This window comes from Mytilus galloprovincialis, chromosome 12 (genome assembly GCF_965363235.1).
Source record: "Mytilus galloprovincialis chromosome 12, xbMytGall1.hap1.1, whole genome shotgun sequence".
Classification (NCBI taxonomy): Eukaryota; Metazoa; Mollusca; class Bivalvia; order Mytilida; family Mytilidae; genus Mytilus; species Mytilus galloprovincialis.
In genome coordinates this window covers 34,870,046-34,894,673 of record NC_134849.1, presented here as the reverse complement: position 1 = coordinate 34,894,673, position 24,628 = coordinate 34,870,046, and the positions used below count along the sequence as shown (strand labels likewise).

The following is a 24,628-nucleotide window of genomic DNA, read 5'->3' as shown; positions in this document are numbered from 1 at the left end:
TAGGAATAGAAATTATTGTGTCTACTTCTAATTTAACATCCCCATTTTGAATGAAAATAAACATTTTCAAGGCAGACGTGCTTCCAGGATGAAACAGGTTTAAAATGTATTGAAATATCGTATGGCAATACAAGTACATCAGTTAACATGTGTGTACTTTTACAAAAAAAAAATCCTAACTGAGATCTCAATCGTGGTATTTGAGCCCTAAATACATTATCTGAAGTTCTTTTATATAAAGCGTGTATGGTGTAGTGTGAATGAATATTAATATTTAACGTAATTAAGTAGAACAGTTACCTTTTTATGATTATTTATCAGGGATAAGATTTTTGATTTATATGAGCTATTCTGATTGATAGATGTACGAAAAAACGTAAAACAAATTTCCCGAAAGAATGCAACATTTTACATTAAAATGACGAACTAGATAATTAGTTAACACGTTAAATAAGTTGGTATTATAGTATTAATAAGCTTATGATCCTGTATCATTTCTTGACATCCGTTTTAAGTATACTTTTAAAGCATTTTATTCAGTTTGCTTCATTCCCGCCAAAATCGCCCTTCGGACGCCGTATTTTGACGTTGTCAGTGCCCCTGAGTATTGTGACTTTACAATGGACCTTTGACGTTTTACACAATCAACAAGATTTGTGTGTAGAAGCCATAAATGTCCCTTTGGCAGCAAGAGGGTTAAGGAGGTAGACCTAGGTTAAGGGAAATAACTCTTAAAATCATCAGTATGTTTGTGTCATCCATTTTCATAAATATGTTAAGCTTCTTGGATACATAGATTATTTTCAATCTGTTTCAGGTAGATGCTTAAAATTCATTGAGGAAACTTGACTTTTACAAACACATAACTGATTTAAAGAGTTATCTCCCTGTACCAAGGTCTACCCCTTAAGCAAGTGATTTTAATGTCATTATTCTAGATTCAGTACAAGGTCATCACCTGAAATGACGTGGTCATCCTAGACAACACAGATGTTGGTTTTGATAATTTTAGAAACATAATTAGCATGATTAGTCCCTGGATCATTAGTATTCTATATTAAAAGCTATTATAAAATTAAATCACTCCTTCTGGTGATTAATTTGTACTACTTAAATAGGTGACTATTAAAGAAAGACAACTTTTACTTCCAATCTTTATGGAAATAATGTTATTTAAATTAGCGATTTAGAAAATCACTCATTTAAGTAAGTCCCCTGACTGTTAATATAACATGTATACCAGCCGTAAAGAAAAGATATACAAAACATTCATGTAATTGGGGTCTCACTAATTAGTGTCAACAAGGAAATGTATATTAGATTTTAAATCCTTGGTGCAGAGAGACAACATGAAGAAAAATAAGCAATAAGAAGACAAATTTAGCATCATGTTGGTTGAATTACTATTAGATAAATTTATAGAAAAAAGGTTACAGTAAAGTATTGGTTGTTTCATATAACATGTATAAACATGTATATAGTTTAAAATTTTGATGCTATTTCAACTACATGAAACAGCTTTAAATGCTTTATGTATTACAAAGAATAGGAAAACACCTGACTAAACTCGGAAATAATACAATTTAAAATATGGTAAAGTCAAAATTATAATACAGCTTGAAAAATAGACAACTTTTTGCAAATCTGTCAAAAACTTTGGTTTTAGTGAACAGTGAACATCATTTGTGTGTTTAGGGGCATTGTCACTTCCGTTCCTTTGTTGAGCAATTGGTGAAAAAAATGATTATGCTTTAGCTACATGTATATTGCACCAATTATTCAGCAAATAAAATTCTTATACATGTAGTTGATATTTAGCACTGTTATCATCATGATCATAAGACATAAGGGAATTCCCTGGAATTGTGATGGTGATTAGGTACATGTACCTAAGAAACAAATATTATTTCTAGCATGTTCTAGTTCATCCTAGGCACTGATGATCACTAATATGCTTGATTAACGTAAATAGTGCAGGGATGCAGGTGATCCCCTCTATCTGACAGGTACATGTAAATGACATCATAAAGGCAGGTGCTCGTAATTGATGAGTTTTTGCTAGTACAAAGTAACAGACAAACTCGAAAATGGTCTATTTTCAAAAAAGGATCTAACTGCTACTTATATCTATATATGATACAATGTACTTATATACAAATGTACAAGTACATCTTACAGCAAATAACATGTTACATGCTGTAACTATTTTCTTGAACAAATGTTCATTTTTTTTTTACATCAGTGTAAATGAATAATTTGAAAATTACTTTAATATGTATAATATTAAAAAGCCTGAAAAAGCTCTTTGTATGACTTCAGCACTCATGCTTCTGGATGACATGGAAGCAAAAGTCTCCATTTCATTCCTCACTTTGCTATATATCAGACCACCAAGAGCAATATCTAGCCGCCCGGTAGTTCTCAACAGTTGCTCTCAGTCTCTTTGGTCATCAGCAATTTTCCATTTTTACCATATTGATGTAATGGCAAATTTTCATTTTTAAATATAGTAATATAAAGCATGTAAAGATATAGACTACATGTTTTTATTTCTTTAGAAATGTGTTGAAAGCATTGAGCATGTTGAGTCTGTAGATCGATTGTATGTTCATGATGTTATTTCAAAGAAACAACTTTTCATGCAAACAAAAATGGAAATTGAAGTACAATGCAGTTTTTGTGCAAAGACCATGAAGACTCCTGAGTTCCCTAGAGCCCACTATAAATTAAAATATTTTACAAATAATAAACATATGATCATATTACAAATTAAGCAAATTTAAGGAATAAAGAGTAGACAACTCATGAAAGTATCTGTAATAATACATGCATGTTATTTTCTGTAATAACCCTATAGTGGTATACATTAATGTATCTCTGACTGTTAATCAACATGATCAATACCATATAGGTATTTAAAGTCCCCAATGAAAAAAGTAAAATTTACAGAAACATGAGAAATGTCGCATGCAATGACTGCAATGTACAGAAAAAGTTCAATTTTAATAATTAGCAGTTCTCACTCTGAGTTCAGTATTTTTGTGATTTTACTTTTTTCCACACACACATTATTTAAATCTTGGTCCTGCACATTCAGTCATGGTTCATTGACTTTGAAATGTTGTGTGTAGTTAATACATGGTTAAAGTATTTTCATTTTAACTTCAACATTTGCTTTATCATGTTTATACATTTTTTGTACTATCAAAAGTACATAAACATGATAAAGGCCAGACATATAATATATTCATCTCATGTACAAATGTACATGATGTATGTATATAAATACATTTTATAATGTATTACATTAAATAAGGCTGTTAGTTTTCTCGTTTGAATAGTTTTACATTGTTATTTTTGGGCCTTTTATAGCTGACTATGTGTTATGGGCATGATGGGCTTTGGTCATTGTTGAAGGCCATACAGTATAATTTAGTTAGAATTTCTGTGTCATTTAATTTTGGCTCTTGAACAGAGTAATGTCTCATTGGCAATACCAAATCTTTTTTTTTTTTTATTAACACAATTATCATGATTATCATGATTATCAAGTTGTTTAAAATATTTCTTTTTTCAAACAGATTTAGAATCAATGGAGAACTGTTCAGCAAAAGATTGATGTATATGACATGGCTCAGGGAGCAAGATTTACCAGTCTCAGAACATTTGTTCCAGGAGCTGTTTCAACATTTCAGTGCAATGTTTGGATTAGATGCAATGTAAGTAAAGATTTCAAAAGTGCATTGAAGTAACATTATTAATTCTTCAGACACTTTCTTGGCTCTTATTCATGAATCAATCTGTGCCTTAATTTCATATTTGTGTGATTTAAGAATAGATGATATCAGTGGCGGATCCAGCCATTTTAAAAAGGGGGGGTTTCCCAACCCAGGACAAAGGGGGGGTTCCAATTATATGTCCCCATTCAAATGCATTGATCGGCCAAAAAAAGGGGGTTCCAACCCCGGAAACCCCCCCCCCTCCCCCTGGATCCACCACTGGATATTATGTGTGAATTAAGAGTAGATGATATTATGGTGATTTTGTTTTTATATGTTATTAAGTTCACTGTTTTTCATCTGACAAGGTTTGGTCTATGTCTGAATTAATACTTATCAATGCTTATAGATATATCATCGACATATACACATGGAAAAAAGTATTGCAACACCAAATTGAAATTGAAATTAAAAAAACACTTTTTATTTTTTTGTGATATAATTTGGTAAAATAGAACTAATTAAACATTATTTAAGTATCACCTGAGTTTAAACAATAAATATCGACTCGATAAGTTTTTATCTGCACATGCAGCTACTGTACCCGTAAACAGCAAAACAGATGTTTTCATCCTCAATGTTTTCAACACTTTAAATAACCAAGTTTTTAAAGTTATGTGATTGACACCTTGTAATGGGTCCTCGACAACTCTAAACTGCAGCAAGATGGCAGATTAACAGCATGAGAGAAGCAGGGATGTCGCTGAAACAACTGCACATATTTTTGGTCATCACCATTCCACTATAAGTCGTTTTGAGAATAAAAATAAGGCACTAAACGATGTTAAAGACCTTCCGAGATAAAGAAGACCCCCTATACCATTTGCTAGGGAAAATCAGGCATAATGAAGGTTGGTCAGAAGGAAACCCATTGCATACAATACAATCCTAAAAAGAGAGTGGTGGGCATACAGGAGCCTTTTAACAAGAACTGTTCGCGATCGACTTATCGCTACTGGTTATCGTGCGATAAGACCATTTCGGAGACCTTTGCTTACGAACAGACACACAGTTTTCCGTATCCAATGTAGTGCAGAACTCGCTAAAGTTGAAAATTAGCATCGTGGAGGAAGATCCATTGTTCCAGTGGAATTCGGTTCATCTTCCTTGGACGGTTCGTAGCCTGGATTTGAACCATATCGAGCATATATGGGACACTATTGGGCGGAATGTGCGCGAAAGGACACCCCCGTTCAAACACATCATGAAATAAACAATGCCCTTCATCAGAAATGGTTGCTGCTACCTTAGCAACAAATTAGTCGATTTTTGGCAGGAATCAGAAGACGTTTAGATGTGGTTATCCGTTTGAATGGAGGCTGCGCACAAAGTACCAATTCTTTGGCGTATAACGATCAACCATGATGTGAACAGTCATCTGAAGATTAATTTTGTAATGTCTGACATTGTAAAGTTCGACTACAGTAAAAGTTGTAAAATGCATTTTTTTCTACAAAAAACACTTCATTTTGTTATTAAAATTGTGGTTATATAAATCATTTTTTTCCAAACATTTTTTGTTCGTTTCAATGCCAATGTTATCATAAACTATGTTTCAATAACATTATACGAAATATTTTATTATATTTCATCCAAAAAAAGAGGCTGATTTTTCAAATTTTAAAAAATCAAGGTGTACTTTTTTCCATGTGTATGGTATAGAAAAAGCAAAAGGGCCTAAAATGTTCCCCTTAGGTACATTACAGATTCTGTCCTAATTACAATTTACCAAGTTGATTCCGTCTGAGTTTGGTTACTAAGGACTCAAACCATTTGACATCTTTCTAGCCCATAGATTTTAATTTTTGGCATAATATTTGATGGTCAACTCACAGTGTCAAGTGCTTTTTGTAAGTCTATCATTACCATTCCTGTAAATAAATCTTTTGATGTTTGTAATTTAATGTGACCAAATAGATGGATAAGACAAGTATCAGTTGAATGAGACCTATGAAAACCAGATTGAAATTGGTACAATAAATTATGATGGACCAGCTGATGTGTCTCCAGTTGTTGATATTCAGATCTTTATGCCCCATTTATGGGCATTATGTTTTCTGGTCTGTTTGTCTGTTTGTTTGTCTGTCTATTCCTCCATCACTCTGTCCCGTTTCAGGTTACCTTAGTTTTTGGTCAAGGTAGTTTTTGATAAAGTTGAAGTCTAATCAACTCGAAACTTAGTACACATGTGCCCTATACAGCTATGATATGATCGTTCTAATTTTAATGCCAAATTAAAGAGTTTTCACTCCATTTGAATGGCCCACTGAACATAAAAAATGATAGTGTGGACGGGGCATCCGTGTACTATGGACACATTCTTGTTTTAGATTCCTTATGAATTCTATAATACATTTAACCAATGATTTTGTAATAAGATACAAGTAAAACTTAATTGTGGTTTTGATGTTAACATGTTCCTTCTGAATCCTTTCTCTTTCATTTCCACTTGTGACAAGTAAATAGTATTTTTTTCCTATAAAAGACTAGAGACACTGAAATCATCAATACTGTCATGACTGTGGATTCATTTACTTTCTTGGGTATAACTTTTCATGGATTGAGGAAAATTTGGATATTTGATTTCATGGTTTTGTAAATCTATGCATACGACATGTATGAAGCCTATATAAAATTTGTAATTCATTGAACATTGTATGTTTAACTGCAGTGGTGCACCTGGTGTAAAATGTGAGACCCTGAGGATTGGAGATGTAGAAGTAACATCAACAGCAAATCTAGTTTATTATGACTTTCCTAAGTGCAGCCATGACCAAGGATCAAAGATATTTGTTGTGTGTGAGGTAGGTTTTGCAAGCAACAAGTTTCCTCTGAGGATAAATTGTTTAGACAATAAAGACAGCATAGGTCACCTTATTGGACTGACTTGATACCGAAATCTTCCAAAACTTACCCTTATCTTTTTGATACACAAAATATAGTGCATTGATTATAATATTCTATACTTCCTATACATGAACATTTCCAGAAATTTATCAATGTAATATATGCTCAGATATTCAAGGCACAAAATGATGTTTAACCAGAAAATTTGTTAACCTCACCTTTAATAAAATTGGAGTTATCTTCCTTTGTCTAGAATAGCTGTTAAATCAACTACAACCAATGCAATATTTAATTTTACTTCCCACTGATAAATTGAAGCAATCTTTACTGTTCAGTGTGTTTACAAGCACTTTGATTGTGTTTTTATGATGCAAAGAATGTGACAGGATGTTTACCATTTAATTAGAACTTACTTTTAGTTTTACCTCGCCTAAAGGACAAGTATGAGCTATTCTCAACGATCAATGATGATTCTTAACACTTGTGTTTTGTTATTTGATTTTGCCATGTGATTATGGACTTTCCTAGATTTTTCCTCTAAGTTCAGTATTTTTGTGATTTTACTTTTTGTTATCTATAATCTGACATGTCTGATGTGGCTAATTAATTTTTACAAAAACCTATGAATTTAACTGCAAGGAAAGTGTAACCAAACCTAACCACATTCATCCTTTAACTTAGTCTGACAGCCTTTAGCTTACTTATGTTGTGTCATGTGTACTATTGTTTGTCTGTTTGTCTTTTTCTTTTTTAGCCATGGCGTTGTCAGTTTATTTTAGATTTATTAGTTTGACTGTCCCTCTGGTATCTTTCTTCCCTCTTTTTTGGTCCAAAGGGCCAATTTAGATTTTCCCCTCACTTGGCATTGGTCTTCTGTCGTCTTCTGTTGTTGCCATTTGAAGTTTGTAATTTTTACTAAGATCATCTCCTCTGAACTACTTGGTCTAATTAAGCTAACTTGGCCAAAATCATCATTATTTATCTAGTTTAAAAGATGTGTCTGATGACCTTGCCTGCCAACCAAGATGGCTGACATGGCTAAAAATTGAAAATAGAAGTAAAAATGCAGGTTTTGTCTATTATCTTGAAAACTATTAGAGATAGAGAAAATTTGACAGTAGCAAAAATTTTCAAAATTATTAGATCTACCTTCTGTTTATTTACATCGAAACTATCAGACAATTTTTTTAGGAGTTATTGCCTTTAACATGTTTTAACTAATAAATGATGAATTTTACCATTTTTTTTTTTTCAGTTTTGCTTATTATCATGAAAACTATAATAGATAGACATAAACTTTATAGCAAAATTGATCAGCCAAACAAGATCTTCTTATAAATCTACATGGCCGACATTGTCAGTCCTATTAGGAGTAATTCACGCAGCTCTTTAATGACGATTTTTGCATTTTCTTGCTTTTTTGCCTATTATTTTCAAAAATATAATAGATAGATAGAAACTATAAAAAGAAAAAAATGATCAGTAAGACAAGATCTACAAAGGAGTTGTATTGCCAAAATGTTCAGTTGACTCCTTATAAAAGTTATCTCCCTTTAATGACGATTTTTTTTTTCTTTCAAAAGGCAAGATCTGCAAATAAGTTGATATTGCTTGAATCATTCGCCATCTCTATCTATGAGTAAATGCCCTTAAATGACACATTTGACCACATTTTTGTGTTTTTGCCTATTGTCTTGAAGACTATAGATAGATAGAAACTTTATGAAGCAAAAATGATCAGGATGAAAAGATCTGCAAATATGTCAGCATACATGTACATGTAGATAAATTTTGTCAGTTGTCTTCTTATAGAAGTTATTGGCCTTTGATGACTGTTTACTCAAAACTATAGAGGAGGTTTCATTGGGGGGTTCTGATCCTGGATCCCACTTACTGTTTTTGTCAGATTCCTGTATCCCGCTTACACTATATTTTTCAGCTATTCTCATTGTTTTGAAATTTCCCATGTCCCAATAGACTTCATTTCCTGTTTTCGAGGCACAATAATTTGACGTTCAGGTGTCACGCTTTCAAAAAATTGGCAATCCTGTGCACGCTTAAACCCAATGAGACCAACCAAAGAAGATTAAAAAAAACTTTATATAGGAAAAATGATAAGCAATTCAAATTCAACCAAAAAAATGATTTTAGTCATGTATAATAATCTAGAATACAATGTTGGAAAGTGTCTATTGATAAAGATGCACATAGACCTAGATGAGCAACACAGGCTCTTTAGAAAAAAAAAATCTTCTTAATAAATGCTGGTCACTGGGGGATCATTTGCATGTATGTCAACTCCCAAAATTCTATGCGCACGAAATGAAATAACACAGTCTTGTAAAAAAAAATTCAAAGTGAAAAGACAAAGCAAAAAATGTGGGGTTGAATATGTTGAAGGGAATAATGTTTTTGACGTTGTTTGTACTACAGAGGGTTAGTATGTGATTGAAAGCTACATATTCTTGGAGTAAATTGAATAAGGAATCGAATGATGTATAATTTATGTTCTTGAAAATGGATATTTTATGATTTCAAGATAGCAACTTGCTGCCCGGAGTCTTTGTTAGACAATTTCAATGTTTTCCTTATTTCAATTGACTGTCACAGCTCTGGTGTTCCAACTTAAAAAAAGGCTTTCAAGCAACAGACTTCCTTTAACAAAACTAATAAGTCCATGAATAAAAAAAAATACTTAAGTTCTCAACCCTGACAGGGATGTAATTTGAAGGGTAATTGTTTCCTTTACCATTAGTTATAACGTACGTATAGCTGGCAATTTTCGCAGGTGTAAAATCACGATTTCTATTGAATAAGGTAATTATGCAAAATATTTTGGTAGATTTAAAACTATTAACAATACTTTTGCATGGTGACTTTGTTCTATCCGGGAAAATAAGTGAAATTTTACACCCTGTGAAAATAACCTGCTTTACGGTACTACATGTTTATGTTTCATTTCAGGTTAACAAAGATGCCTTGAAAAATGATGAAGAACCATCACCTCCAAAAAGATGTCGATATGAAGAAGGAGGCCAACAGCAAATTTGTCATCTATCTTCTAAGTTAATTGGACAACATGGTGGTGCACTGCTTGCACATTTTCCTTGCAAATCATCAATACAGTATGGTCTCTTTGGTTTTATTGTTCAGTGTACCAGTGTAAGTGTTGTTGAAAGTTGCAATGTTCATTTCTATATATGATAATTTAAAATTTCTCAAAATATAACTGGAGCATAAAAGTATATAATTATAAGTCAATGTTTTCTTAGTATGAAATTTAAATACTGTAAGCTTACTTTTTATATGACTGCAAAAAAATTTGCAGTCGTATATTGCTATTAAGTCGGCGTCTGTGCCCAAAGACATTTGGTCTACAATAAGGTCCAAAGGGTCCAAAATTAAGCTTAATTTAACAAAAATTGAGTTCTTGGGGTTCTTTGATATGCTGAATCTTAACATGTTTTTAGATTTTAGATTTTGGGCCCAATTTCAAGTTGGTCCAAATGGGTTCAAGATAAAATTTTGTTTGATTTCAACAAAAATTAAATATGTGGGGTTCTTTGGTATGCTGAATCTAACCCTGTATTTAGATTTAGGATATTTGGACCCGTTTTCAAATGAGTCCACATTGAGGTCCAAAGAGTCCAAAATTAAACTCTTTTTTGATGTCATCAAAAATTGAATTCTTGGGGTTCTTTGATATGCTGAATCTAACCATGTATTTAGATTTTGGATATTGGACTATAATAGGTAAATGTCCAATTTCAAATTTTTAAGTTCTTAGACAACATTCATTCTGTGTCAGAAACCTATGCTGTGTCAAATATTTAATCACAAACCAAATTTAGAGCTGTATAAAGCTTGAATGTTGTGTCAATACTTGTTCCAACTGTTCAGGGTTTGACCTCTGCAGTCATATTAGGCTGCGCCCTGTGGAGCATTTTATCTGACAGCAACTGATTGATGCATTCATTTCATATTCAAGATAACTGTCAATTGGTTAATTTGAATGCCATATTTAGCAGAGCATTGCATATTTTCAATTCATATTCATTTTTAGCTCACCTGGCCCAAAGGGCCAAGTGAACTTTTCTCATCACTTGGCGTTCGGCGTTCAGCGTCGTCATCGTCATCGTTGTCCGGCGTCGTTAACTTTTACAAAAATCTTCTCCTCTGAAACTACTGGGCCAAGTTTAACCAAACTTGGCCACAATCATCATGAGGGTAGTTAGTGTACAAAATGTGTCCAGTGACCCGGCCAACCAACCAAGATGGCCGCAATGGCTAAAAATAGAACATAGGGGTAAAATGTAGATTTTGGCTTATAACTCTGAAACCAAAGCATTTTGAGCAAATCTAAAATGTGGTAAAATTGTTCATCAAGTCAAGATCTATCTGCCCTGAAATTTTCAGATAAATCGGATAACTTGTTGTCGGGTTGCTGCCCCAGAAATGGTAATTTTAAGGAAATTTTGCCGTTTTTGTTTATTATCTTGAATATTATTATAGATATAGATAAACTGTAAACAGCAATAATGTTCAGCTTATTAGGATTTACAAATATGTCAACATGACCAAAAGGTCAGTTGATGCCACAAGGAGTTATTGCCCTTTTTATTAATGTTTTACCAATTTTTCGTAAATTTTTGAAATCTTTTACAAAAATCTTCTCCTCTGAAACTACTGGGCCAAATTTAACCAAACTTAGCCACAATCATCATGAGGGTATCTTGTTTAAAAAATGTGCGTGGTGACTCGACCAACCAACAAAGGTGGCCACCATGGCTAAAAATAGAACATAGGGGGAAATGTAGATTTTGGCTTATAACTCTGAAACCAAATCATTTAGAGCAAATCTGTCAAGGGGTTAAATTGTTTATCAAGTTAATATATATCTGCCATGAAATTTTCAGTTTAATTGGACAATTGGTTGTTGGGTTGCTGCCCCCAATTGGTAATTTTTAAAGAAATTTTGCCGTTTTTGGTTATTATCTTGAATACTATTATAGATAAAGATAAACTGTAAACAGCAATAATGTTCAGCAAAGTAAGATCTACAAATAAGTAATTAAATGACCGAAATGGTCAGTTGAGCCCTTAAGGAGTTATTGCCCTTTATAGTCAGTCTTTTACCAATTTTCTTTAATTTAATTGGTAAATTTTTGAAAATTTTTACAAAATATTTTCCTCTGTAACTAAAGGGCGAAGTTTATTATAGACAGAGAAAATTGTAAGTAGCAAGAATATTCAGTAAAGTAAGATCTACAAACACATCACCATCACCAAAACACAATTTTGTCATGAACCCATCTGTTTCCTTTGTTTAATATGCACATAGACCAAGCTGAGCGACACAGGCTCTTAAGAGCCTCTAGTTCTAATTATCATTTCTTCTGCATTAATTGATTTTTAATACTTAAACTGGAGTTTCCAGCTACCAATTCTTGAATGTTTATAATAAATTGAAAATGAAATAATGAAATGCTAAAAGTTTTTTCAGCTTCTTACATTTGATAGAGATAGACTGTAAACAGCAATAATGTATCTTTTTGGTGATAATGGAACTAATACAATTACTAAATTCATTGAATATAAATCAAAAACAGAGGAAATCAATTACTGTGAGAGTACTTTTATTCATTGTTATCAATAATTTTCGTGGGTTCTTAAATTCCTTGATTTTTAGTTTTTCTGAAAAAAATCGAGTGAAGAATATGAAGCCATCAGAAACAAAAAATGTTTTTATAATGACATTGCAAAAAAGGTGTTCATTTTCACTTACTTACCAAAATCCTGTCGGAAGTTGTATTATACAGTACTGCCAAAAATTACCAGTTATACAGTCATGACAGTATCTGAGTACTGTTAAAGAGATTGATTAAATTGTTTAAGTGGTTTTAATCAAGTTTGTCTTTATTTTTCAGATAACATTTACACATTTGGATTGTTCTGAGATAGACTTTGAGCAAATAAGAAGAGGAGATCCTTCTTTTCATCCAGGAACTGGACCTGTAATACGATTTAGTCAGCCATACAACTTTCTTAAAGCTGAGGATAGAAGGCATATAATTCCGCCTTTGCTTAAACTTGGATTGATCAAGTCATATATGTAACAGTTTTTGTAAGTGCTTATTATTTGCTTTTTAATAGTAAAAGTAATCCATCATTTCAAGAATATAACAAATGGGGTTATGTTAGATTTAGTAATCAACTTTGAATCATTAATCACCCAAATTCATTTGTTTTTGCACTTTCATATTTTCACTTACTTTGAAATTACTGGTGGAATTTCAACCAAATTTTGTAGGTTTAAGATATGAAAGGTCCTGATTTCATATTGATTACTTAAAATACAGGCCTCGACAATAACTTTTTTTCAACTTGTCCAGTAGGACAAGTACATACCAAAACTTACTTGTCCGAATGAAATTGTAACTTGTCCAAAAAATCTTATTACTAACCTTTTTTGCATTTTAAGTCAATTCAAGGAACAAAATGAATTAAAACAATAGAACAGAATTTGATTCCTGGCACAGTGTTTGATTCATACACAATGTATCTTTTGAAATACTTTTCAAAAATATGAGTCAGAACAACTGAATCTAGTCATGTCATAGGTTTTAGGTTTCATAAATGTTAAAGTCTCATCAGACTATGCACATGAGGCACCGTCAGATAGGCCTGTCAGTGTTTTATTTAAGTTGAAAAAGTTTATTCAAATGCAATCAATAACAAAAAATGAAGATGAGGTATGATTGCCAATGAGACAACTTTCTGCAAGAAATTAACAACTGTAGGTCACTGTATTGCAAGTATTGTTTTTTTCTTCATAGGATCAAATATGATTTAGTGAATTTTATGGTAAATAATTTCTTCATTTTTATTTAAAACTTGGAAGTATTTTTGTTAAGAAAATTACCAGCATGATTTATTATAAAGCAACAGAATAAGGAAGGAAAGGATGTACAGATTTGTCTTGGTCTCATATGTCTCCTGTGTTGCTAAACTGTCTAATAATCCCGTCTAATAAATATGTCTCCTACGGTGCCAAACTGTCTATTCAACTTGGAGCTGAATCGTTTCCGAGCTGATGATAACTGTCTTGTAAAGTTACCTTATCTGCAAAGCGCATTGCTGATTCAGATTAGTAAAACTGGTTTAAGAGAATAGTATGCCTTTTACATGTTAAAAAATACCTTACAAAGAACCAGTTTTAAATATTTGATTGGAAGTAAACATGTCAAATTAAAACTTTATTTTTATCTTCTCTTGTTGTTTTTTGTTTATAATTACTTTGTTCATCAAATTTATTTTCTGCAGAATAATTTAACTTGTCCCGTCAGACAAGCTTGATATAGCTTTTACTTGTCCGACCTTTTTAGCTCACCTGACCTGAAAGGTCAAGTGAGCTTTTCTCATCACTTGGCGTCCGTCGTCCGACGTCCGTCGTCCTGCGTCAGTCGTCCGTAAACTTTTACAAAAATCTTCTCCTCTGAAACTACTGGGCCAAATTTAACCAAACTTGGCCACCATCATCCTTGGGGTATCTAGTTTAAAAAATGTGTCCGATGACCTGGCCATCAAACCAAGATGGCCGCCATGGCTAAAAATAGAACACAGGGGTAAAATTTACATTTTGGCTTATATCTTTAAAACCAAAGCATTTAGAGCAAATCTGATAGGGGTAAAATTGTTGATCAGGTCAAGATCTATCTGCCCTGAAATTTTCAGACGAATCGGACAATCTGTTGTTGGGTTGCTGCCCCTGAATTGGTAATTTTAAGGAAATTTTGCAGTTTTTGGTTATTATCTTGAATACTATTATAGATAGAGATAAACTGTAAACAGCAATAATGTTCAGCAAAGTAAGATCTACAAATAAGTGAACATGACCAAAATTGTCAGAGAACCCCTTAAGGAGTTATTGTCATTTATAGTCAATATTGAACAACTTTTCGTCATTTTTGTAATTTGTACAAAAATCTTCTTTTCTAAAACTTTGGGTCAAATTTAACCAAACTTGGCCACAATCATTACTAGGGTATCTATTTAAAAAAAGTGTCTAATGACCCCGCCTACCAACCAAGATGTCCGACATCAGTAAATACAGTAACAGGTGAGCGACACTGACTAAGGCTCTTGAGAGCCTCTAGTTTGCTCTGGTACCGGACAATAGGACAAGCGTTATTGTCGAGGCCTGAAAAATATATAATAGCAAGAGTCAATTTTTGTATGCCAACAGGTAAAACATCTGAGGGACATATTATGCTATACAAATGTTGGATATCCGTCTGTCTGTCGTAAACATGTCGCACTGTAACTTAAAAACAACATATCCAAATTTTATGAAACTTAACATAGTTATTTCTTATGATGTTCAAACAATCTGTATACTTTTTGGTGAAAATAAGATTAAAACTTTTTTGAGTTACTGGACTTTGTAACTAAAACAAGGTTTTTTTTTCCACATGTCGCCGCCGTATCTCATTTAATTTATGATTATTGCTTAAAACTTAACACCACACTTCTTAATAATATTAAGCTAAAGATCTGTATACTTTTTGGTGATGATTCAAAATTTTATTTCAGACATGTCAGAGTTATTGAGTTTTTTGTAAAAAAAAAAGGGAGGTTTTCGCATGTCGCACCTTATCTCAGAAACTATTTATGATTATGGCATAAAACTTCACACACTTGTTAGTTATATTAATTTGAAGATCTGTATACTTTTTCGTGAAGACTCCTTATTTTATTTGTATGCCCCACCTACGATAGTAGAGGTGCATTATGTTTTCTAGTCTGTGTGTCCGTTCGTTCTTCTGTTCGTCGTTCGTCTGTGTGTCCGTTCGTCCCATTTCAGGTTAAAGTTTTTAGTCAAGGTAGTTTTTGATGAAGTTGAAGTCCAATCAACTTCAAACTTAATACACATGTTCCTTATGATATGATCTTTCTAATTTTCATGCCAAATGAAATTTTTACCCCAATTTCACAGTCCACTGAACATATAAAATGATAATGCAAGTTTCAGGTTAAAGTTTTTGGTTAAAGTTTTTTATCAAGGTAGTTTTTGATGAAGTTGAAGTCCAATCAACTTGAAACTTATTACACATGTTCACTATGATATGATTTTTCTAAATTTAAATGCCAAATTAGATTTTTACCCCAATTTCACGGTCCACTGAACATAAAAAATGATAGTGCAAGTGGGGCATCTGTGTATACTGTGGACACATTCTTGTTGAATTATTGAATTTTTATTGGTCACATTTCACGCCCTGTCTCTGTTGCTTAAAAGTTTAATATAATTTACACGCTTAAAATATGTGGAATTTATTGTAGAGAAACATTATACCATGAACACTGAAATATGTCGTAACAATTTTTGTTTCTCTATTTTCTCCACTTTCTGTTTTATGAACGTTTTCAATTTATGTATTGATATGTAAAATTTTTGTTGCTAAAATCTTTGCTCCCTTAATCAGAATTATTGTTACCTTATCCAAGCATCATTTATGATGTGAAGGATAAGGTGCATTATATGAAGAAGCCAAAGGGCTTTGAGAGTTAATAAGTGATAAGTGAACCTTTACTTTATGTCAAGGCCTCACACCTTTTTTCATAGCTGAGTGATTTTTTGGGATACGATTGCTTTCAAGCAATCTGTAGACTTTTACCGTTGACTCATGCTGCATTCCCTCACGTCAACTGTTTTATTCTAAACATTCAGCAACATCTCAGATTCTTATGAATGTCTTGCTTTAAAAGGTAAAAACAAGCAAAAGGATTAAACATAAACAACTTTCCTGTAATGTTCTTCTCATAATCTTCATGTTTGATATTTCCTTGACCTATATGCGTGTTTTTAACAACATGGAAAATCAGAATTAAGCAGTATTTATATTTAGTGTTTTTATAAATTTAGAAACACGTCAGAGGGAATTCCCCAGTTTTGATAAATGCGAGAGTGCTCTGGATTCCGATAATTCTATTTCTGTCATATAAGAACTGAAGTGGAGTTTTTCCATATTTTACCGTTATGAAACTGATATTTGATACTGTACTCTCATAAAGAAATGGAGAACCATTCATGATATCATTTAATAAACGTTCTTGTTCCAAATCGCAAGTCGCGGGTTTGTTTATGTATTAATGCGCATGCGTATAGTTTTCTTGATTTCAAGGGGTATCAGATTGAGTGGTTGCTCTGGATTCCCCGCTTCATTGATTAATTTGAAACTCATGGGATTCTGTTTATGTCTGTCTGCTATTGAGGGTTATTGTTGTTGCATAATTTTAAATCATATGCATCATTTAAATTAAAATAAATGTAGTGTTTACCTATAACACCCCTTCAGCCGAAATGGAGTCTTCCATATTATCGTTTCGAGTTATCTCCCTTCCGGAAGTATTTTCCGTCAAAATCGAAAGTCAAAATACAATACGACTTGTCAAGAAAAATTAACTCGTTAGATGTCGATAAACGTCGTATTATATTAAGAACGATCTCAATTTAAACAGAGGAGTGTGTATGGAAAGGAGTCATTCCCACGAACCCAAAAGGAAATTAATATTTAAAGAGTTAGAAATGGGGTTCCTCCTAGAATTAACGATGACAAGATACGAAGTGAAATACCTTCTCTCACTCTCGGTGACTGCTGTGGAAAGTAAACTTGGAATTGATAGTACAAAAATAAAACACAAGTAAATTGCTCATACATTTGTATCCAGGATTGCCTATTTTTAAAGTTGAGTGACTATTCAAATTTTTACATTTTGCATGTGCAGTTGAATTTGAAAATAATACTATCCAGCTGTACCAGAGCTGCCAAAAATGCGTGAGACTCACGCAAGTTCACGCTTTTTTGCGGCAGTATCCTTGGATCTATTCCCCCCCTCTTTGATCTTTTTAATTTTGGCCAAATCTCACGCATTTGCTTAATGAAAAGTTGGCAGAACTGCTATACATGTGTCAATGAAAACTATGGCAATGGTATCCCTCAGAGCATTCTGCTCTTTGATTTGTCTGACCACTGCTATATAAGCTCGTGCAGAGACGTGACCAGCCTCTTTTTTAAAAACCCAAACCACTATTGGCATTTATTGGTCTTAATATTTATTTTTGGGACGGATGTATAACTGATTATATAATGTGGGAGGTTACATATTAACCCTCGAAGCCCTTTCGAATAAAAATGTTATTTTCAAAAGATAAGTTACCCAATAAAGTCAGTGTCTGACATATTGCTGATTTGTGACTGTTTATACAGCTATAAGATCGTCCTTTTAACAACATGGACAGATAATCTAAGAGTAACTTTGCAGATGGAGAAGTGGGACTAGTTTGTCCTGAATTACACCACAAAACCAAGCTTCTCCAAGAGTATCCATACTGAATATCCCTGAACATTGGTTGACTTTCTCCAAGATTTAAGAAAGATTTTTGTAGTTTTGTCTGACAAACCTTGATTTTAAGGAGATGTTTCATGAAACAAGACATGCGATAAGAAACATTTTTCTTGTGTTTATTGCATGACTTTGATTTGTTCAAGTTTGACAACTGAGGCAATTTTACAGGAAAATCTATTAATGCTTTCAATAACTTTGGATACCATAACTGAGTTGTCCATACAGGGACGATTAAAACTGCCCTACTTACCTGATCGTCTTCTATCTTTTATGTACTCTGCTGATTTGACTGAAAGGAGGAAATATATAAGAATATAATTTATGCCATGAAAATGAAAAAAGCATCAGTTGCATAAGCATCAGGATCTGGAGACCAGCTTACAAAATTATTCAATTGTTTATTTAGCCTTGAGGCAAGCAAATCTGTTTCTGGGATGAAAAAATGTTTGGTTACTTCATTAAAAACCGGTTCATTGAGTTTCCTTGTCATTAAAATTTCTTGATAAATTATCTGGTATAATATTTTCTTTCCCTTGAATATGAACAGCCAGTAGTAAAACTTTGTTTTTTATACACCAATGCCATATTTGTGTTGTTATTTATAATAAAGGTAAAATTGATCCTCCTTGATTATTTATATAGTTTACAGTGTGGAACTATCTGATTTTACACAAATGTGTGTTCTTTCTAAGTGACAACAAAGTGATAGTATGCTAAAATAGATAGCTTTTAATTCTAGAATATTAATGTGTAAATACTGCTCTTCCAAACTCCGATCACCTTGAGTTTGCTTTCCATGAAAACAGCCTCCTCCCCCCTCCCCCACCCAACCATTGAGGAGGCATCTGTATGTACATAATAACTTGGGGAATCATTTCTAATAGGTCTCCCATTAACTGTTTTAACATTTTCTTACCGCCAAACTATTTCAGATTTGCCTTCTACTGAGATATTCAAAAACGAATTGAAATTATTATTTGATGCATGTAAAGCTAAAGCTCGTGTTTTGTCTAAATCTGAATATCTATGAAACAAGTGAGCATATTGTACTGCATAATGTGCAGATGAATAAAGTCCTGTTAATTGTGCTAGACTTGTAATTGATACTTTGTGAGCTTTAAGCATTTTCTTTGACAGTTCAATTATTTTCTGTACTTTCTCCTCTGGTAAAAATACCTTAAATAGTACTGAATCTATAATATATCCCAAAAATATAATTCTATTTGTTGGAATAGAAACTGATTTTTTAATATTGATGTCAAACCCAACTGGCTCTATAAAAGTTTTAACCCTTTCTGTATTTTGAATTGCCTAAAATCAAAGTTGTCTGCTTGCAAAAGGGAATTATCAATGTAAACATATGAATCAATACCAATGTTCCGAATATATGAAAATATTACTTTCAGTATTTTTGTAAATACTCTTGGAGCAGAAGCAATACCGAATGGTAGACATTGAAATTCATATAATTTTTCATTCTATATGAATTTTAAATATTTTCTGTCTGATTCATAGATTGAAATGGAAAAATATTCATCTGTCAAATCAAAAGATGTAAAAAAGCTATTTTTAGAAATTCCTTTTAAAATCAAATCTAGCGTTTCTTGTTTAAAATGGTGATAGCTAATAAATTGATACAATAGTTTAAAATTGATGTCTGGCCTATTTTTTTACTAGAAATATATTTGAAATAAACTGTTCTGATTCATCAGAATATTCTTTGATAGCACCTTTCTCGAGCATATCAACTATATCTTAATCAATAAGGGCCTTTTCCTTATTGTTAAATTTTATAGGAACAGAATTTCGTGATTCGGCTTTTAATTAAATTCTATCTTATATCCCTTAATCGTAAAAATAATCCAATTGCCTTTGGTTAAATATTTTCAATTTGAAATAAACAAAATTCAGTTTACTCGACTTTCTTTTAATATTTACACTTTTATTTCTCACCTTTAAAATCTTCTTTTCTGATTGAAGGTGTTGGGTCTGTTTCCTATCAATTTTGTCTTGGCTGATAGCCCCTTCTGCCTAAAAACGGCTTCTTCCCCTGAAACTTCCTCTGTTATTTGAATTTCTATTAAAGCTACTAGTAATGTTCGTGTTTATTTTGTTAATTTCATTGATATCTTTCAATCGCTTTCCAACTTCATCTCCAAAAAGGCTAGAACCTACATCTTCATTGCGATTGCAAAGTTGGTGATATTTCTTGTCTATGTGTGGCTTTAAAGACACCGTCTTTTAATTGATAGCTCAAAGTGAGTATTGCTTAAAATTGCCAAAGCTTTAGAAATGTTTTCTCTCATAAATTTTACATCTGGAGTTTTAAATTAAAAAATTTTTAGCAACTCTTATCAATGGTACGATACCGTACCATACCACAACCAAGCGATTGTTGTATAGTTTTCAGATTAAAATCAGCAGTTTTAGCTTTTCTTTCAAGGAAGTGCCATATCTCAGCATTAACTGGGGGTGCTACAAGACTTTTACAATTTACAGGTATCTTCATGTCTCTTGTCATTACTGACACATCAGATTTATTTTTACAAATATTGTCAAATACTTTAGACAATGATGGGCTTACCTCTACAACGTATTTTTTATCACCTTCAAAACTCTTAGGTAGGTCATAATCAAATTCATCATCTGATGCAACAATTTGAGGTTCATTCTCTTCATCAGAAAAAAAATATTGCAGTTGGTGTCAATCACCTGCTTATCGGTTACAGACTCATTCTCAGAAAATTCCATGTCAATATTACTACTTGGTCTTTGTGACTTTTCATTATTCTGACTCAATGTGGATACTAGAGTATCCGACAAACCTTTAAATATTGGTCTTTGTGACTTTTCATTATTCTGACTCAATGTGGATACTAGAGTATCTGACAAACCTTTAAATATTGGTCTTTGTGACTTTTCATTATTCTGACTCAATGTGGATACTAGAGTATCCGACAAAGCTTTAAATATTGGTCTTTGTGACTTTTCATTATTCTGACTCAATGTGGATACTAGGGTATCCGACAAACCTTTAAATAGAGTTTTAAGTAACTCTGGCTGGTCAAGCTGATTCTTTACAGCATTTTTCTTTACTGTGCCTGTGGTTGTGCGAGGTGTCGTAGCCTTCGTACCTTTATCACGTTTTAACCGGACTTACTGTTATTCCGCTCCCTGATGGCAACTCATTGTCTATCTCAGTCACCTGCCTTTAAGGTGTCTTTTGCTTACTGGCTGAAGCCTTGCCTTTGTAGAGCTTGTACTCTTAATTTTCAGTTTGTTGTTGTTTTTGTGTTACTGCCATTCGGATGTCCTCGGCAATTAATATTTGTGCTTCCTGGTTATCCAACTCCGTGTCATTAATGTTCTCACATTGAGAAAAACCAGAAAATGAATCTAATGCAAATAATTTAGATATTTCATCGTCATTATCATATCTTTCGCTGTCGCTTAAACGCGATGTACAAACGCGATGTACAGCGCGACATAATTTCTGTATAAACAGCTGACAGATTCTGCCAAGTTTTGAAATTTATTTTCAATATTTCCGATTGGGATAAGTTATTACAACAGAGTCTGTTGCAAAACTTTATTTCGTGTACTAAATCGAGTCCACTTAACCATGTACGGCCTTTTAAAATAAAGAGGCTGTGTTTATATAGTAGTGGTCAGACAAAAATCACTCAGTTGTGAAAAAAGGTGTGTGGCCTTGACATAAAGTAAAGGTTCACTTATTACTTATTAACCTGAGCAAGCCCAGGATTATGATATATAATGCTTCAATTTGGGATCATATGAAACATGTTGTGAGCAATTTTTTTTCTGTCTCTCATATAAACTTCCTATTTAGCAGGAATAAGGAATAAGTAAGGATATACTTATCATGACTTCCTGTACAACCCCCGTGTTATTCCAAAAACATTTATTATGTTTTTTTCACAAGACGACGAGCGTATCATGCGCTCATGGCGCAGCTGTTTATTTACAATACCCCCGCTTTGAAAAGGGGGGTATACTGTTTTACCTTTGTCTGTCCGTCCGTCAATCCACCCGTCCGTCAGTCCGTCCGTGCCATGAATATTTTCGTCACATTTTTCTCAGGATCTAGAAAACGAGAATTTCTGAAATTTTGTTTCAGGGTTTATATAAGTCTGCTATACCGTGTGATGCGTTTTCAGATTCATCACTCGACAATTTCCTGTTTACCGAACACTTGTGTGATTTTACACTATTAAATTATCCACTTGCGGCGGGGCTATCATCAGTGAGCAGTAGCTCGCAGTTTCACTTGTTCATATTGTCCCAAATTTCAAAAATCTAGAAAAATTAAAAGTTTCTGAAACTTGGTATTTTATGAAAGGGATGTATTCTTTTCATTGTAAAAATCATAGATAGTTGTTGTTCATTTGTTGGTATAGACATTTTTACTCTGTAAATATAACATTGAAATGTTCTTTTAAATAACAGGACTAAGTCTGCAATAAATTTAAAAAAAAAAAACAGGACAAAGACTGCAATATAAGGCCTTGTCAAATTAACTTTCTGGTTCTCAGACACTGTTGCGTCAGCCTCAAACCCACCGCTGGCTTGTATTTATTGCCAAACCAATACAGTATGTGTAAAAGATCTGTGTTGTTGAAATAATTCAAATAACGGTTACTCAACCGCATTCGGAAATTTCAGGTTTGTAGGAAGGAAGTTAAATGTTCTTGTAAACTCGCACGCTGGCAAAATGTCAAAATGTAAATAGAAGCTGATGATCATTACATTTAAGGACAATAAAAATGGAAAAGGTTGGACCAGTGGAATTGCTCACAGCGATTGCTTGAGCGAACTTCAATATAAACTTTGAGATAAAATGCATGGAACAAATTAAGTGAGCTTTGTGCTCACGACCAAACATCAGTTTTTTACTGGACCTTTAATTAAATAAAGCAAATGTGATGTCGTTTATCTTTTTAGATGATATAACTGTATCAAAATTATTATAAATTGACGTGTTTTAGCAGCTGTCAAGGTAAAATTGTTGAAATAATCTTTTTTGAATAAAGCATGAAGATACATGCAGTTGTTTTATGATCTGTTTATTTTCGAATATTAAACAGACAAAAAGATCTTTGGTAGTCTCTGGTTACACTTTCACAAGTTTTATGGACAAGGCAATTCAAGCTTGATTTAATTTATCTGAGAAACTGTCTATGCAGCTCTTTGGATGCATTCCATTTTGTAGTCAATGTTTGTTGTTAGGTTGGGGTGTCTTTGACATAATATACTCAATTTTTTTATTCATACGTATTGACAGTTTTGGTTGTTCTGTTTAGGCAGTTTTGAGGTTTCATAACTTTTGGTATTCAGAATTCCTAAGAAGGTATGATTTTATTATTATTCTGGATTTCATCTCAACACAATTTTACTGGACCCAATTTTATTTGACATTCAACATAGCTCCTCGGTGGTTTGCTATCATGTTGATTTCGTGTCGCATACCTCATTTGTGAAATATAATCACCATGTAGCATATATATCAGATTGTACGTAACAAGAAAGTCAGCACATTTTATTGGGGGAGGAAGCCAGATTGCCCGCAGAAAACCACCAACCTTCGATAAGAAAACTGGCAATCCTAATCAATTAAGATTGGAGTCGAGTGCACCCGGACGATTGGGTTTCGAACTCACAACCTCAGTGTTGACTGGTTAGTGATTACAGTAGTTTTAATGTTTTTCCATGACTGGGTTTTAAACTGAAGTACGGATACTGTAAAGGGGCCATATCAAACGCGATGCAAAACTAAATATATGTTTATATTTTTTAGGTATATCGCTGTTATGTCAAGATATCTGAGTTGGCAAGCTGGACTGGGACCCTTTATTCTGAAATTGTTTATTCTCATGATAATTATGTATATATAGAATTTACGTCAGATATCATTGCAAACACAGGATTTCGAATGGTGGTATCCACGGAATAGATGCTATGATTAACAGTAACTTGTACAACATCTGGACATACTCACTAACAACTGCCATAAAATGTAGATCTATTAACCTCAGGGATTTTGCTTCTTACTTAATTTTGAAGCGAAACAAGAAGTCTGTTAAAGTGTTTTCGAATTTTATCAGAGATAAGAAAAAATGATAAATATATGAACATGCATATATCGTTACATAAGTTAAGTTTATTAAATAATTTTTTACGTACTCATATGTTTTTTGTCAAAGAATGTATCAATTGAAGTTGCAGTATAAAAACATGTGAAGGTATTTGTTTTGGGTTTTTTTTTGTGTTTTAAAGGCACTTTTAAGCAACGCCTTTAGGTTATTTCCTGGTTGCCAGTGTGTTTATTGGTAAAGTTAGCCAGAGCGCCTGGGAAAAAAACACTGACATTCAACAGGAAAACTGACAATCCTACTCAATACGAGCGGGATTCAAACTCACAACCTCAGTTTTGACTGGTTAGTGATTACAGTAGTTTCTACTTAGATCTCTGCCACTGAGGCCCAAATTCTTGATGGTTGAAATTGTTATACGAAGAGTACACCTTGATAGGTATAGGAAGATGTGTTATGAGTGCCAATGAGACCTTGAGTTTG

The 24,628-nt window shown here is 33.0% G+C and overlaps 1 protein-coding gene across 1 annotated transcript in view; it reads left to right on the top strand.

The window, feature by feature from the left end:
* LOC143055643 (uncharacterized) overlaps window positions 1-24,298 on the top strand; it is a 35,470-nt gene extending 11,172 nt beyond the window's left edge. The window contains exons 2-6 of the mRNA XM_076228808.1: window positions 3,582-3,719; window positions 6,451-6,583; window positions 9,591-9,788; window positions 12,554-12,750; window positions 23,851-24,298. Of these exons, the coding sequence (XP_076084923.1) occupies window positions 3,582-3,719; window positions 6,451-6,583; window positions 9,591-9,788; window positions 12,554-12,742 (658 nt within the window). The 3' untranslated portion in view covers window positions 12,743-12,750; window positions 23,851-24,298. The remainder of the gene's footprint in view (window positions 1-3,581; window positions 3,720-6,450; window positions 6,584-9,590; window positions 9,789-12,553; window positions 12,751-23,850) is intronic.
* The last annotated feature ends 330 nt before the right edge of the window (window positions 24,299-24,628 follow it).